A 15,086-nucleotide genomic window follows, 5' to 3' on the forward strand; every position below is an offset into this window, starting at 1 on the left:
GAGGAAAAAGTGATGGTAATGATAAACCTATTGTCAAGAACAACGTATGAACTGGTCTGGAACCCAAGATGAGGAGGCAGGAAATACAACAAAAATATTTATTAACAACAACAACAACAAAAGTGCACACAGGGTAAAAGTACAAATAAACATAAAATAAATATAAAAGGTTGCTTGGCAAAAATAACACTAGGCAGAACACGGTAACAAAAAACAATGCAGCAAAAGGCATACAGGCATACAGGCAAAACACTCACACATAAATGAAGTAACAACAGAAAACACCATGGCAAAAACCCACAGGCAGGCACTAACAACTTGAAAGCAGAGGAACAATGACAGCATGCACATGGCGGGCGACGAGCAGCAGACGGGGACAATCTGGAAATTAGTGCAGCTGTGAGCAGGGCTTTAAGTAGTCATGAATGACTACTTGGTAATGGATGATTGAGCACAGGTGTGTGCAGGATGGTCGGCCTCCTGCTGGTCAGGATTAGGGATCGACCGATATGGTTTTTTTTGGGGCCGATGCCGATACCGATTTTTTTCCATCACCCTTAGCCGATGGCCGATTTTGCTTGGGCTGATATTTGTGGCCGATACTGCTTTTGATCCCTCAATTTAGTGAAAAAATGACCATGATAACAAATATTACAAGTCTCATCTTTAAACAAATATTTATTGAAATGTAAACACTAAACACAGTAGGATTCAGCTTTCTTAAACACACATTTAAACGGCATTATCAACTTTAAAAAGAATAAATATTCAACCATGTGTAAAACATTTCTGTCGTAGTTTAAATTTATCTAGCATCGATGTGATGACTGCTCTTCCGCAGCGTGACATTTCTCTCATCATTAAAGTTGGTGTTGTGCACGATGAAGACCTCTCATAAGCAGACACGGCTGCTCCAAGTCCTTCTGTGTGTGTGTGTGTGTGTGTGCGCGTGCTCGGAGAGAGCGAAAATACATCGGCGAACCCATGCATGTATCGGCCGATACTGATACAAGGAGAAAAACGCAAATATCGCCCCGATATATCAGCCGGCCAATGTATCGGTCGATCCTTAATCAGGATGCGCTGCAATGAAAGGGCGGCAGGCGGCAGCAGAGAGACAAAACACAGATAATGACACCTATGTGAATACTGTATATTAGGTATGGAGGCATATGGGATGGGGGGTGGATGATTTACCCCTGCCCCCACCTCCAAACTGGCAACAGCTTAAGTCTTCAGTCAGTAACAAGTCAAATACATGAACTTTTGTGCTCTGCTGAATGAATAAATGAATGGAGGATTGTACAGCCAAGCTCAACAGAAGGCGATCAGACCTTTACAACAAAGTAACAAAGCTTTACATACGTACATAAATGGGACTAAAACTCCAAACCTTCCTCTATTATCATATACTGCACATATGGAAGACATGTATGAGTGCACTCCCTTCAAGGTGTGCTGCACACCTGCCCAACCAAATCATTCTATTCATCTCTACCGTTGTTTTACTACCCAGCCAGTGTCACCAGCCAGGTCCAAAGATCACTTCATTGTTTACTCAAGCTCTCACCCAGGAGGCTCGAAGGGACCACAGCGCTTCCTTTTTGAACCTGAAACCTCGACTGGTGTCTCCTCTCTCGCCATTTCCTCCATACTGTTTGTCTTTCATCCAGTTGGGGGCCTCGGCAGAAACCCCCCACCCCAACTTTTCCGCTCGCAAGAGGCTGTATAAAAGCCTGAATGCAAGTTTTCCTATATTTAGGCCATGCGTCTCTAAGAGCAGAAGACATAACGGACGCAGACATCTTAGTTCTGTCTTATTAAGGTATGTGTTCATTTGTCATTTTATTATTCTTGAACCACAGCCTGACTGTATATTCAACCAAACCTCAACTAAGCTGTGATGTCATCATAAAAGTATAAAGATTAACTGGTCATGCTGTCGTTAAACGTAACCCCATGCATCGGGTTGGGTTGGTTGTCCAGATGCTTCTCTTGTTTGAGACCACTTTTTTGGACTTCCACTTCCTCTTTCAGGTGATTATTAATACAAGCACACATTTTGGATGTTTGTCTGGCGCAAGCCAGTCAAACGACGGGGTTCATATCACCTCGGGTAATCTTTGTGGTTATAGATTATCCCTCTTTGATTTGCCTCAGGTGCAAAGGGTTGACTAAGGAGTGGCACAACGTTAATACAGCAAAACTGTCATGCATCTTTTCCTGTAACAATGTCACACTTTGCATTTTTTTCATCGATACATACTGGGCAAAAATATTTTTTCCACTAGATAGAGCGACTCAAGTGCTGCAGCAATATAATCAGATGTTACAAACCAATTTCAGATTGACATTTGCAATAAAAGTGACTGTCACAATGATAAGATGAGCTAATCATACATATATTGATATGTATTTATGTGGTAATGTCGCCCCTTTTCTCTCCAGCTGTACAAAATGAAGAAACAGAGCTAAAGATGGGATCAGTAGCGTCATACTGTGGCCAACTGTGTGGGAAGCAGCAAAAGACTGGTGAATTGGATTTTGCATTATACATGTACTGTATGCGTTGTATCGCTTATGTTGTTTTTTAAAAAAATATAATATACTGTACATTCTCCTGACCAACAGAGGAGCAGAGACTCTTGCGAGCCAATGACAGACCTTTCAACCTATCCTACCACTATGCAGTGAGTACAGCAGATAGTAGAAGTAATATAACAAGGATATAACTTTTCTCTTTTCGTTTTACTAGAATAACGCCATCAAGACGTCCAAATACAACATCTTCACCTTCCTGCCGCTTAACCTCTTTGAGCAGTTCAGGAGGCTCGCCAACGGCTACTTCCTCTTCCTGTTTATACTTCAGGTAGGCCGTCATTGGCGCAGGTACACCTACACACTGTAACAGGATGTAGTTTAGAAACACCAATGAGCATATTTTTTTTTCTTTTTTGACAGCTCATCCCACAAATCTCCTCGCTCTCCTGGTTCACCACGGCCGTCCCCCTTGTTTTGGTACTTTCCATAACAGCGGTCAAAGATGCCACTGATGACATCGTAAGCTGACATTACAATATTATAAGATCATCACCTTTTAATACAGAAACTAATGCAGCATATTATGTTTTGATGTTATTTCATTCAAACAGAACAGACACAAAAGTGACAAACAAGTGAATAACCGCAAAGTGAGCGTCCTCATTGACGGAGAGTGAGCCATTTCACTTTTCTCCCATCATCTTATATTGTGTATTGCACGCATGTAAAAAGCTTGTAAAAAAAACTTTTTTTATACTGTTAAATAACTGTGTGCTATCATTTTTTATTCTGGTAGACTTCAAAGTGAAAAATGGATGAATGTCCAAGTTGGAGATGTCATTAAGCTGGAAAACAACCAGTTTGTCACAGTAAGTACAACAATGGCATAACACAATGGAGTCTACAAAATTCACATTTTTCGTCTTACCGGCTGCACGTTAGTAGAGTGGTTAGCATGCAGGCCTCACAGCTAAGATACCGAAGTTCAATTCCACCCTCGGCCATCCCTGTATGAATGATTGGATCGGCTTCAGCACCCCTCGCGAGGATAAGCGGTAGAAAATGAATGACTTCTATTTACTTTTAACGCTTTGCTTTTTCTGTTCGTATTTACAGGCGGACCTCCTTTTGCTGTCTAGCAGTGAGCCTCTCAATCTGGTCTATGTTGAAACAGCAGAATTAGACGGGTACACACGATAGATGGTTTAATACTCAATGTATGCATTCTTGCCTGGTTCTTCCACATCGTCCTTCTCATGTCCATGTGGTCTCCCCCAGGGAAACCAATCTGAAAGTGAAACAGGCTCTGACTGTCACCGGAGAGCTGGGAGACAGCATTGAAGCACAAGCCAGCTTCAATGGTGAGATGTTTATTTGGGGTTTATACTTGGGTGAATATGTCTACCGTATGTATATCTGTGGCTTGCAGGTGAAGTGAGATGTGAACCTCCAAACAACCGCTTGGACAAATTTAAAGGGACGCTGACAGTGGAAGGGCACATGCACTCTTTGGACAACGACAAAGTGCTCCTCCGAGGATGCACTCTGAGAAACACAGAGTGGTGCTTTGGACTGGTTATTTTTGGAGGTAAACCACTGCCTACCACTTCACAATCACAATGAACCTTATGCCCATTCACTGTCCAACATTTCCCTGCTGAATACAGCTGAATCTGAACGATCAACCTTTTTACAGGTCCAGACACGAAGCTGATGCAAAACAGCGGGAAGACGACCTTCAAACGGACCAGCATCGATCACCTCATGAATGTCTTGGTGCTTTGTGTAAGTTTTAATCACACATGCACACATGCAAGACAAATTGAGTCAAGTCTGAAGACAAAACATTCACTGGGTGTTAAGTTGCTGTGTAATGAGTTTTGTGTTCTTCATGAGTTGACACCGTAGCTCAGACTTTTATATTGAGTAAACCTATTTCCAATAGGTTTACTCAAGTCACAAGCTCCTTGTGACTTTTTCATAGTTCATGTGACTTGTGTGCACCACATATGAATATATGTATATATATTAGGGTGCATCAAATTTGAATGGGAAATTTTTATTTCATAATATCAATTTGGCTGGCATTCCATTTTTTTCTAATGAACATAAAAATGTCTTTTGCAAAGTTTTGAGGAATTCCATTGAGATTTAGGGGTGCCACCTCACACATACACCTTTGTAAAATTTCGGAAAATGTGCAATTTCTAGTCTAATTGCCAAAAAGTTGACCTGGAAATGTTGAGTACAATGAACTTCTATACAGCATCATTTTCTATAGGGTTATCAAAGTAAATATATTTGTTTTCTCTTTGAGCAGATTGGGTATTCCTCAGAATTCAACTTTCAAGATTCTCCATTCATTTGTCCTATTGACAAAATGAATGGCGGTAAATGGGACACATGGCCTTACCCTGAATTTTATGTAGCTTTGATGGATCTTTGACATACATATAAAATTTAAACACTTTGTTTTTTATTTTATTTGTATTTTATTGTAAACACAAGGGGCAATAGTCAATAGTAACACATTTAAATAACAAACTCTCTCTACTGGCAAACTCACCAGAAACTCACAGGGATAAGAACATTATGAATGTTCTTATCCCTGTGAGTTTAGTTAAACTAAACTTCAATCTTAATTGCTCAGTCTATTGTGCCAGAGTTCTCTCCATCGAGGAACATCACGAGGGAGAGATGAAATCTGAACTGAACCTCACCAGTGCATCTAACCCCAGATTTGTCATCCCACCTGCCACCCAGGAGTAACCCTCCTAATTCAGGGACCAGCTTGCGTTTGCAGCGACGAAGGTTTGTTCAACTGCCTGCAGCACATTCTGCTGGTACTGCTACTTCCTGGTCATTGCGACAAAGTCGGATGTGAGTTTGACGCCACGCTTGGCACAGTCATTCACCACATTCATCCCACAGACATTGACCGGACTTATTTTGAACGCAGCATTGATAGCCCATTCTATTCTCGGTCAGCTGTTGCATAGGAGACAGAGAGATGTGTATAATCGCCGCCTGACTCTGCGACCAGGCCACGAGTGAAGGCAGCCTGTTGCATTGGTGACATCTTCAACCTTGCAGCCAGTGACACAACACTTGGTCGGCTAAGGATATCAGGCGGAATGAAGACTAAAATAATAAATGGACAAGTGTATATCAGATTATGTAGGACTACAGTACTACTCTCAATAAATATGAGGCATCAGTAATACTGTCTACTCTATATTACTGTTGTTGATGTTAGGCTTGCTCAGCTATTAGCTAACTGTCATTAGCAAACTGTAGCTAGCTAATGTTAGCTACAGTAGAGGCAATGAGCACTAAATACCTATAAATATGACTACAAATCATTCTAATTACAAAGACAAAACCACAAATTTGGTAGTAATATGTAATAGGAGTATAAATACCAACAAAAACATCAAAGATCACTGCAGTTCTTGAGCTGCAGTATTTGCTGACCTCAAATCTCCATGGCGACCAGTGAGCACTGTTCACCACTTTATTCCACAAAAACAGATGTATGGTGCACCCCTAAATAATCACGTATTGGAAAAATATTTTGTATGTGTTGTTTCTACATATATTGGAACACTTTTAATACCCAGCCATATCAAAATTCAATAATTGTGTTTTTTGATGCACCCTAGTATATATATACATATATATATGTTTTTATATGAATTACTATTATTATTTCCTTTCGGCAATCAGATTTTTGGCTTCCTGGCATTCATGTGCTCCATTCTGACCATTGGAAACGCAATCTGGGAAACAATGGAGGGGTCAGTGTTTACCGTGTTCCTCCCCCGAGAACCCAGTGTTGATGCTCCTCTCTCATCATTCCTCACCTTTTGGTCCTACGTCATCGTCCTCAACACAGTGGTGCCCATATCTCTCTATGTCAGGTATGTATTCAAATAGCTGACTGTGGCACCACTTCATATTTTTCTCACATCAAATTTTTGATATGTTAAGCGTGGAGATCATCCGTCTTGGGAATAGTTTCTACATCGACTGGGACAGGAAGATGTATTACCCCAAGTGTGACACTCCCGCTCAGGCGAGGACCACCACTCTGAACGAGGAGCTGGGTCAGATCAAATACATCTTCAGTGACAAGACCGGCACTCTGACGCAGAACATCATGACCTTCAATAAGTGCTCCATCAACGGCAAAAATTACGGTGAGAAAAACACTGATTAATTACTGTATCTACTGTGATCCAGTGTAATAACAATTTCTGATTTCTTTTATGTGTCAGGTGAACTGTTTGACTTTTCAGGACAGAGGATGGAAATAACAGAGGTGAGATATATGATTGTTTCCTGCGCAGTGCGCTTGAACGGCTCATCAGTGCACAGTGCACTGCTTTGATTCCGGTCAGCAGCAGTTTGGGGGCTTCTGCTCAAGGACCAAACCATTTAATGCACATGGAGGTGGCCGGTCAAGCTGAATAATGAACCTTAACAACCAAAAACCAGTAAAAAAAATAGTGGCCCCAAAATGGGGCTAAACACAGCCTAGTACTTTCAGTATCGTGACACCTGTTCAAGTCCCTTTCTCAGCTTCTTTCTCCCTGCAGAAGACACCAAAGGTCGACTTCTCCTGGAACCAGCTGGCTGACCCAAAGTTTGTTTTTCATGACCACAGTCTGGTAGAAACGATCAAGGAGGGCAACATGGAGGCTCAGGCCTTCTTCCGTTTGCTAGCATTGTGCCACACCGTGATGCCTGAAGAAAAGAAAGAAGGTGAGCCTCCTCCTCATCACATTGTCTACAGTTCTAATACAAAATCATCACTTTCCTCCCAGGGGAGCTGTACTATCAGGCTCAGTCTCCTGATGAAGGTGCTCTAGTCACCGCCGCAAGAAACTTTGGATTCGTGTTCTGCTCACGCACACCAGAGACCATCACGGTCATAGAGATGGGCACAAGGGTCACCTATGACCTTTTGGCGGTGCTGGACTTCAATAATGTACGCAAGAGGATGTCAGTCATAGGTGAGACTGGAGGCAGCTAAAATATAAACGCTGTTATTTTTGTTCACGTTTTTCATGACAAAACTCAAATATCCTAAACTTTTTGGAGTGGCCTTTTATTAGGGCCAGCTGTAATCATAAGTAAATAAGTTTTTCATTTTTATCATTGTTACAGCCCTCTAGACATGTAATAACACCCCCATGATCACCTAACAATCCTGTTGCCCAATATAGTAAACATAATAAGATAAAACAAGCCATTCACGGCGTAAAGAAGATTTATGCTGGTGCTTGTGTGTCACACGAAACATTACAGTAACGTTACTGACATACGTATAGTGACCAGTGTATATACAGTATCTGTGTTTTAGTACATTTTTGCCATTTTTATTCTTGAAATTGTGATACCCCATTATCTCTGTCACAAAGTGATGACTAAATTACTAAGTGATTATGATTTCCAGTACGTAACCCCGAGGGAACGCTGACTCTGTACTGCAAAGGAGCAGACACCATCATCTACGAGAGGCTGCATTCCTCCTGTAGCAAGCTGATGGCCACCACCACAGGACATCTAAATGTCAGTGTTTGATTTCTCCTAAAAATGTCCAAAGTCAGACACACTAATTGTTATTTTGAACTGTACACTAGGAGTATGCAGGCGATGGCCTCCGCACGCTGGCTCTAGCCTACAAGGATTTGGATGAACACTACGTGAAGGAGTGGATGCGGCGCAACCATGAGGCCAGTACCGCCATTGATGGAAGAGAGGAGAAACTGGATCAACTCTATGAAGAGATTGAAAAAGACTTGTTGGTTAGTCTGCATTGTCTCATATTTGGATTCAGTTTGATGTTTTGTTGTCTACTAAAGCCTTCCAAATGTTGGTGGTCGATTTTCCATGTAGTACATGTAGTACAATTACAGTCGTCCCTCATTTTCAGCGGTTAATTGATTTCATATCTGACTGTGATAAATGAATTTCCGCAATACAGGATTCAATGTAGCATTAGCATTATTAGAGCTCTGTAGACATGAAATAACACCCCTATAGTCAGCTTTGCACCCCTATTATTGATCGTAAGAAGCCAAAAACTTACCACTTCCACACTGAATGTGAAGAATACTTTTTTCCTATAGAAATATCATATATATACATTTCCATTACAAATATCAACACCTGTTTTAGCTTCTGGGAGCAACAGCTGTAGAAGACAAGTTGCAAGATGGTGTCCCACAGACCATAGAGCAGCTGGCCAAAGCGGACATCAAAATTTGGGTATTGACCGGAGATAAACAAGGTTAGTATTCATCACCTTTATAGTGTATTGTTTTATTATTTTCATCCATATTTAATTCCATAATTTTAGGTTGTCGGAAACCTGGAATACATACATACATACATTGACAAATCATGTTTTAATCTGCTGATGAATGAATTATGCCGGTATGCTCCTTTCCGCCAGAGACGGCGGAGAATATCGGCTATTCCTGCAACATGCTGAGAGAAGAGATGAACGATGTGTTCGTGGTATCAGCAAGTACAGCAGAAGGAGTCAAACAGGAGCTGCAGTGAGTCCTCATTTTCTGTGGCGCTTGTCCTCATTAGCCAGTCCCAGCTAAATTCTGGGGAGAGGCGGGGTACGCCCTGGACTGGTCACTAGCCAACACTAGCCAATAGGCACAAACAATCACATTCATATCTATTGTTTAATTTAGAGACCTGATATTCTAACCCTTAAATATCCATATATCATATTCATTCATTCATTTTCTACCGCTTTTCCTCACGAGGGTCGCTGGGGTGCTGAAGCCTATCCCAGCTGTCTTCGGGCGAGAGGCGGGGTACACCCTGGACTGGTCGCCAGCCAATCACAGGGCACATATAGACAAACAACCATTCACACTCACATTCATACCTACCGGAGTACCCGCAAAAAAGCCCACGCATGCACGGGGAGAACATGCAATCTCCACACAGAGATGGCTGAGGGTGGAATTGAACCCTGGTCTCCTAGCTGTGAGGTCTGCGCGCTAACCACTCGATCGCCGTTCCGCCCTATCATATATATATATATATATATATATATATATATATATATATATATATATATATATATATATATATATATATATATATATATATATATACACACATATATATATATACACACACACACACACATATATATATATATATATATATATATATATATATATATATATATATATATATATATATATATATATATATATATATATACACACACATATATATATATAGTTCTGCTTTTTTTAAGGAGTGCAAGAAAGAAAATGTGTCCCACAGCTGCAGAGGAACCAACTGTAACCAAAGCTCGTGCAGGCCTCTTTTGGCTTCAGAAGACAGAAACTGTGCATGATGACAAAGTGGAGGGAGAATATGCTCTTGTTATAAATGGACACAGTCTGGTAAGAAGATCATTTGCTGAATCTGCTATTTCTCTCTCTTGGCCTCAGTGCTTTGTTTCACTAGCTTCCATCTGACCCTCAGGCCTTTGCCTTGGAGAAAGGCTTGGAGTTGGAACTATTGAGGACAGCATGCATGTGCCAAACAGTGATTTGCTGCAGGGTCACCCCACTACAGAAAGCCCAAGTTGTTGAACTGGTGAAGAAATACAAGCAGGCAGTCACTTTGGCCATCGGGGATGGGGCCAACGACGTCAGCATGATCAAGGGTATCATTCCACAGTCGCAGGAACATCTTAGAATTCAATGATTCTCACTTCCTGTTCGTCCATCAGCTGCACATATCGGTGTTGGTATCAGCGGTCAGGAGGGCATGCAGGCTGTTCTGTCCAGCGATTACTCCTTTGCCCAGTTCCGCTACCTGCAGCGCCTCCTGCTGGTGCACGGGCGCTGGTCCTATCTGCGCATGTGCAAGTTTCTACAGTATTTCTTTTACAAGAACTTTACCTTCACCTTTGTGCATTTCTGGTACGCCTTCTTCTGCGGGTTCTCAGCACAGGTAAGGGATTTCCACAAGCTCTAACGTTGGTAACTGTTGTTTTTTTCATATAGTTCTATTATTTATGAAATCACCTGCATGTATTACGTTCAATGGATGAAGAAGAAAACTTTGGGTTAAACTTTTCAGATTAATTCCACACTTGATTTCCACGTTACATCTGTCTGCCAAGACCCAGGATTACTGAAGTCCTCCACTAGATGCAGAAAACTAAAATAGATTCTGAAGAGAACGTTGAAATCCAAAGGAACTGAAAACATATATATATATATATAGGACAGGGGTGCTCATTAAGTCGATCGCGATCTACCTGTCGATCGCGGAGGTGGTACTGGTCGATCGCTGGTCGATCGCGGCGTGACATTAAAAAAATATCATCCTCGCATCAATGCCGTCACTTGATTGATATACAGGGCAGCCATTCAGATGACAACTGAATGTTGCCCTTCGGGTGACCAATCAAATCAAATAACGTCTCTAAGTGCAGCAGAACTTACGATGTCAGCCTATCATCCATCCCCGTTACTTGATTGACATACAGGACAACCAGTCAGATGACACCTGAATTTTGACCTTTAGGTCACCGCTCATGCGTAAACAGCGATGCAAAGTGCTAAGCTAGTCGGCGAATTGCGTTAGATTTTAAGCCCTCGCTAAAGTTTATGGTCACTAAAATGAGTGAAGTAGCTGGACCAAGTAAAAAGGCAAAAACATATCACTTCCATACGGAATGGGAGGTGGACTTTTTTTTCACAATGTCTTTTTCGAAGTGCGTTTGCCTCATATGCCATTCTACCATCGCAGTACCAAAGAAGGGAAATGTGGAGTAATGTGGAGGTAATTACAAAAAATGTTAATTGTTAATTATGTGTGTTTTGCAATATTGGCTCATTTGGTTATGTAAGGTACATCAACATACATTGTACGTACAAATAATCCTCAATACATTTGAAAATAAATAGATGTTTTGCATTTTTGTAGTGGGTAGATCATCTTGACTCGGTCATTTTAAAAGTAGCTCGCATGCTGAAAAAGTGTGAGCACCCCTGATATAGAATATAAATCACCCTTTATCAGAACACTGTGAGAGACACAGTCACATCGCAAAAAGCACATGTGAACTGGGAGGGCAACCACCCACCCCACCCCACCTCAAGCACCCACCATTACCCTGGTTCTACAACCAAGATGAGAACTACATTGTTCCTCTGCTTTACAGATGACAGGACTTATTCTCCAACTATTAAGCAGGAAAGTCCCACAATATTCAGAGCCATGATACCTCTATTGTCCAGCACGTGCTTGGGGGGTGGCTCAGCAGCCAACAAATGCGGCAACTGCTCCATTCACTACCCTGGAGGCATTGGAATATGGTCCAATGGGGCCCAACCTCCAAGCCCTGCCAGATGATTCCATAATGAAGCATTATCCATAGATGTGTTTTGATCAAGCCTAGTCTGATTCTTCACTGTGGACGAGGTTCTACCAGGAAGCTTATTCATTCATTTTCTACCGCTTATCCTCACGAGAGTCATGGGGGTTCTGGAGCCTATCCCTGTTGTCTTCAGGCAAGAGGTGGGGTACACCCTGGACTGGTCGCCAGCCAATCACAGGGCACATAGACAAACAACTATTCACACTCTCATTCATACCGATGGACAATTTGGAGTCGCCAATTAACCTAGCATGTTTTTGGAATGTGGGAGGAAACTGGAGTACCCGGAGAAAACCCACGCATGCACGGGGAGAACATGCAAACTCCAAACTGGCTGAGGGTGGGATTGAACTCGGGTCTCCTAGCTGTGAGGTGTACGCGCTAACCACTCGCCCGCCATGCAACCCCCAGGAAACTTATACCCACCAAAAACATGACTTATAATCTGTTGTTGCTCTCCTCCATAGACTGTGTATGACGAGTGGTTCATCACCATGTACAACCTAGTTTACACAGCTCTCCCAGTCCTGGGCATGAGCCTTTTTGACCAGGTATGCATAATACTCTACACTCACCGGATACATTAGTTCTCTCCTTTCACCCAATGTCTTCCTCCAGGATGTGAATGACCGCTGGAGTTCCCAGTATCCTCAGCTTTACTCGCCGGGGCCTCTAAACGTTTACTTTAATAAGAAGTCCTTCATCCGCTGCATGATCCACAGCTGCTACAGCTCCCTCATCCTCTTCTTCATTCCGTGGGCCACCATGCACGACACGGTGCGAGATGACGGCAAAGACATAGCAGATTATCAGTCTTTCGCGTTACTGGCGCAAACGTGTCTGCTTGTTGCGGTCAACATCCAAGTGAGGGAGTTTGTAATTACTTTTGTAATGTAGTAGTAATCTTATAACTATATAAATATGTCTTTTATGTATGCATATGTTCCAGTTGTGTCTAGACACCTATTATTGGACAGCAGTGAACCAGTTCTTTGTGTGGGGAAGCCTGGCCGTCTACTTTGCCACCACGTTCACCATGCACAGCAACGGCATGTTCCTCATCTTCACCTCCATATTCCCCTTCATCGGTGAGTCACTGCTGCTTCGGGATGCTTTTTTTTTATTGATAGATAGCTGCTATGACGTTGACCTCATATGTCTGTGACTGCAGGTACGGCAAGGAACTCTTTGAACCAGCCTAACGTGTGGTTGACTATATTCTTGACAACCCTCCTTTGCAGTCTGCCGGTGATAGCTTTCCGTTTCATTATCATCCAGCTGAGACCCACCATCAATGACAAGGTATTAAGATAAGATAAGATATGCCTCCATTAGTCCCACAAGGGGAAATTTTAGGTTTACAGCAGCGAATGTACCAGCATATATGTATTTTATACAGCAGCATGGCTGCACGGAGACCAGGTGGTTAGTGCACAAGCCTCACAGCTAGTTCAATTCTACCCTCGGCCATCTCTGTGTGGAGTTTGCATGTTCTCCCCGTGCATGTGTTACAGTTTGAAAATTAATACAAATTTGAACCACAATGTGGTAATTCACTTTGTCTCAGTCAGTCGATACGTTTGGGAAAACATTTAGCAAAATTGTATTTGGTTGGGGCTGCATGGCGGTCGAGTGGTTAACGCGCAGACCTCACAGCTAGGAGACCCGAGTTCAATCCCACCCTCAGCCATCTCTGTGTGGAGTTTGCATGTTCTCCCCGTGCATGCGTGGGTTTTCTCCGGGTACTCCGGTTTCCTCCCACATTCCAAAAACATGCTAGGTTAATTGGCGACTCCAAATTGTCCATAGGTATGTATGTGAGTGTGAATGGTTGTTTGTCTATATGTGCCCTGTGATTGGCTGGCGACCAGTCCTCTCGCCCCAAGACAGCTGGATAGGCTCCAGCACCCCCCCACAACCCTCGTGAGGATAAGCGGAAGAAAATGAATGAATGAATTAGTTTCTTCCAGTCTGTTTCGATCCAGATGTCATCTGTGTGCAAACACATGCCAACTACCTGTTTCTTCTCTGCAGGTGAGACATAAGTTGCGTAAGGAGGCCCTGCCCGCTCCCGCTCCTCGCCGTCCACCGACTAGGCGAATCAGCACCCGGAGGTCGGGCTACGCCTTCTCTCACACCCAGGGCTACGGAGATCTGGTGACATCTCGAAGGTTCCTGCTGAAACGTCCTCTGAAAAGTCGGACCACCTTGTTTAAACAAAGCGAGTCTCCTCTGGTGCAGAACCGACCACAGCATTACCGCACCATCACAGAGGATCCACAGCAGCCCCGCATCCACTAGTTCAATCAAAGGTACCGACTTGTTTTGTTTACTTAAAGCTGCTCTATATAAAGACTGTCAAATAGAAATACACCTTCAGGGATTTGGAATCTGCTGAAGGCTCATTGAGACCTTCCAAATGTACCATACTGTACATTGCAGTTCAATTATTGTCATCCATGCTGTGATTTGCTGTTTGTAGCTAGACTGTCTGTGCTAAAAATACAACTTTGTACCTTGTTAATTAAAATGTAATTCTTTCCCCATGACATTGCCCTTGCTGAGGGTGATCTTACTGTTCTTTCTCCTGTTTTCAATTTGTTGTTTACATTTTTTTGACAAAATTATTTAAAATACACTGGTGTGTTGTTCTTCTACACTCTTGTAATGATGTGTTTATTTACTTTATGTCACATACTTCCACGTGGAGCTGTCACAGGGACTGCAGTTGCAGTGTTACTAAAGTACCGCCAGGTGGCGGTGTTTCAGCGTCTGTAATATACTGCATGTTTTAGTTCCTATTTCACTTTTACCACGGTATCTAGCTTAGCATTGTTTTTTTATTAGCAAATCTATGTTTCAACGTAACGTTTACTTACTCATCTTCATCACTTCAGTACGAATAAAAGAAACGGCTATAAAAGTCAAAGCAGTTGCTAGTGAAATTTGAAGAGTTCAGTTTTAATATCATGATATTGTAGGTAAAAAAAAAAAAGAAAAATCCGGATCTTTGATACCTCCTGGAGGCCACGTGTTGCAATTAAGCCAGCTCTGAATGAATGTGTTATGGATTTCATATCCAAGCATAAAGATATGCTTTATTAAATGA

At 42.3% G+C, this 15,086-nt stretch overlaps 1 protein-coding gene across 2 annotated transcripts; it reads left to right on the forward strand.

Annotated features, from left to right (window-relative positions):
- The first annotated feature begins 1,550 nt into the window (after positions 1–1,550).
- On the forward strand, positions 1,551–14,636 carry LOC131110850 (phospholipid-transporting ATPase ID-like). 2 transcript variants are annotated; one of them, XM_058064012.1, is made up of 28 exons: positions 1,551–1,825; positions 2,449–2,532; positions 2,632–2,690; positions 2,756–2,869; positions 2,962–3,060; positions 3,153–3,214; positions 3,338–3,410; positions 3,658–3,728; positions 3,820–3,902; positions 3,971–4,129; positions 4,238–4,326; positions 6,268–6,461; positions 6,532–6,740; positions 6,819–6,862; positions 7,140–7,305; positions 7,368–7,556; positions 8,000–8,115; positions 8,187–8,351; positions 8,725–8,836; positions 9,002–9,107; positions 9,836–9,986; positions 10,069–10,252; positions 10,319–10,542; positions 12,445–12,528; positions 12,596–12,841; positions 12,927–13,065; positions 13,149–13,279; positions 14,012–14,636. In XM_058064012.1, the coding sequence occupies exons 2-28, from the start codon at positions 2,478–2,480 to the stop codon at positions 14,276–14,278; spliced, it is 3,591 nt and encodes a 1,196-aa protein (XP_057919995.1). In that variant the 5' UTR covers positions 1,551–1,825; positions 2,449–2,477; the 3' UTR covers positions 14,279–14,636. The 2 variants fall into 2 exon arrangements, with proteins under 2 accessions (XP_057919995.1, XP_057919996.1); XM_058064013.1 differs by lacking the exons at positions 1,551–1,825; positions 2,449–2,532; positions 2,632–2,690; positions 2,756–2,869 and having other exon boundaries at positions 2,969–3,060; positions 3,153–3,191.
- Positions 14,637–15,086: the final 450 nt, after the last annotated feature.

The sequence above is a fragment of the Doryrhamphus excisus genome, chromosome 2 (genome assembly GCF_030265055.1).
Source record: "Doryrhamphus excisus isolate RoL2022-K1 chromosome 2, RoL_Dexc_1.0, whole genome shotgun sequence".
Taxonomy (NCBI): domain Eukaryota; kingdom Metazoa; phylum Chordata; class Actinopteri; order Syngnathiformes; family Syngnathidae; genus Doryrhamphus; species Doryrhamphus excisus.